At 44.6% G+C, this 2,151-nt stretch overlaps 1 protein-coding gene across 1 annotated transcript; it reads left to right on the top strand.

Annotated features, from left to right (window-relative positions):
- On the top strand, positions 1-1,263 carry EAE97_009557 (uncharacterized protein; the record flags this gene model as incomplete). Its single annotated transcript, XM_038880072.1, has 4 exons — positions 1-182; positions 241-729; positions 795-862; positions 920-1,263. The coding sequence occupies 4 exons, from the start codon at positions 1-3 to the stop codon at positions 1,261-1,263; spliced, it is 1,083 nt and encodes a 360-aa protein (XP_038729183.1).
- Positions 1,264-2,151: the final 888 nt, after the last annotated feature.

Below are 2,151 nucleotides of genomic sequence, written 5' to 3'. Positions count from 1 at the left end.
ATGGCGAACTCGACAATGGAGGCCCCAGCTGGAGGAGATGTCGATAGAGGACCAACTATCATGGCAATTATGTGGGTGCAAGCTGCTATTTCTTGCATTGTGGTAGCTTTGAGGTTTTGGGCAAGAATTACAATCAAAGCGCTTGGGAAAGATGATTGGATTATGCTTTGCACTTTGATCAAGTATGTATTGGTATTGGTACCCATCAATCATGGCAATTGTTAACCATGATACTGTTAGTTTTCTCGTTTTCTGTGGGTTTGTCACTGTCCAGGCTCTACATGGCGGCGATAGGCATCTGTATTACATTCCTCCCGCAGAGCAAGAATTCGCGATCAAAATGACCTGGTTACTGCAGCCCTTTGTTATTCTAGCAATTTGCCTGGGAAAAGTATCGGTCGCTTTCTTGATAATGAGACTCCTTTCGCCCACTCCGAAATGGCCAAAGCCGTTCCTTTGGTTTTGCATCATCTCTTGCCTGGTCTTCGTTTTCGTCGATATTGTGTTGACATACGTTCAATGTACACCTGCAAAGGCGCTTTGGGACCCAACCGTCCCACATACTTGCTGGGAGCCAAAAGTTCAATCAGATTTCGCGATCTTCTGCGCTACATGGCTTGTCTTCATCGATGCGCTTCTTGCTATTTCTCCCATAATGTTCTTTGGGAGGTTGAAAATGAGTATGAGGAAAAAGATTGGAATTTGTGCACTCTTGGGAGGAGGTATTATGTATGTGACCTGCTACGGTCCTCACTTCACTGTAAAACTCTCGGCTAACCACATTTATTTTTTAGAGCTGCGATTTGCGGATCAATCAAGATATCTTATTTAACGGAACTCAGTGCTCGAGCAGATATCACCTGTAAGGCTTCCATACTACAAGCAAGCGCGAAAGTCGAGAATTCTAACATTTAAATAGGGGCAACGTACGATTTGTTCGTTTGGAGTGGCGCTGAGGCATTCATTCTGATAGTTTGTGGAAGCATACCACCATTGAAAATCCTTTGGGATCGTTATATCTCAAAAAAGACCGGCCAGACGAAGACGTCGAGTTCGTCGTACATACAGTTTAGTAGTGGACGATCTAGAACCACAGCCCATCAATATGACGGAGTGACCTACGATATGAAGCCATTGGCTTCACCATTGCCTGGGAGAGAAGTAGACTTGGAAGGCCAGAGGACATCGACAATACAGGAACACAGCGACTCTCTATCGATAGGAGATAGAGAAAGACCGCATTCTGTAGGAATGGGCAGGTAATTGATTTTATATGTATTTCGGCCATGGAAGGGAACGGTTACCCCTTGAGTGTACAATATGTAATTATGAGAACCGCAGAAGCAATGATACCCTAATGTATATGATTGAACAAAAGATCTACAGAATCTGTGGCCCCGATTGGTCTATACGTACATGGTTCACTTTTGCCTCAACTGCGCGTTATAATCACGTATACTCAGTATCAGCTCACCCAAAGACGTTGATTACGCGATTTGGTAACGATCCTACAAACCCATGCCCACCAAGACGGTTGTATCCGGGATTCTTCCGAGTAAACGAGTACGGAGTACATAAAATACCAAGACCAACACGTCCACCAACACGCCCCCATCATACTCTGACAGTGTAAGGCTTCTTATCACCAACCCCGCTCTGCCGTTGAGGAGATAAGCTCCAGTAAGATTCGATAAGGGAGCGGAGTATTCAACTAGGGAGACAGAAGCTATTTCCCCTGAAAGAAAACCCGAGTGATGTGCCCCATAATCTAACTGTGATGAATTTGTCAAAGTTTATGAGGCCAAATACCAGATAGGTGGGTGAGCATACATATAGTCGAACTTTCCATTTGATACTTTCGTAGTTTGTATCTTTTTTCCCTTGCATTCAACAGGAACATCTAGTCCTACCACCGATCGACAAAGGTGGATAGGGAGAACCTGAACCTGCTAGGCCTTGGCGTATTACACTTATAGCCTGCCCTGGACTGACAATCGCCACGAACTGGTCGATTAACACTGATTATCGCCTCAGAATATACCCACCACTGACTGGATTGTTGAGGGGTCAATGACCAGCTATATTCAAGACTCTCCTACTCGATTATTGATCACGGTGTTACACAACCGCTAATCTGATTTCAAAAATACC

Source organism: Botrytis byssoidea (assembly GCF_014898295.1).
Source record: "Botrytis byssoidea strain MUCL 94 chromosome Unknown BBYS_022, whole genome shotgun sequence".
Lineage (NCBI taxonomy): Eukaryota > Fungi > Ascomycota > Leotiomycetes > Helotiales > Sclerotiniaceae > Botrytis > Botrytis byssoidea.
This window is presented reverse-complemented; position numbering and strand designations above follow the sequence as displayed.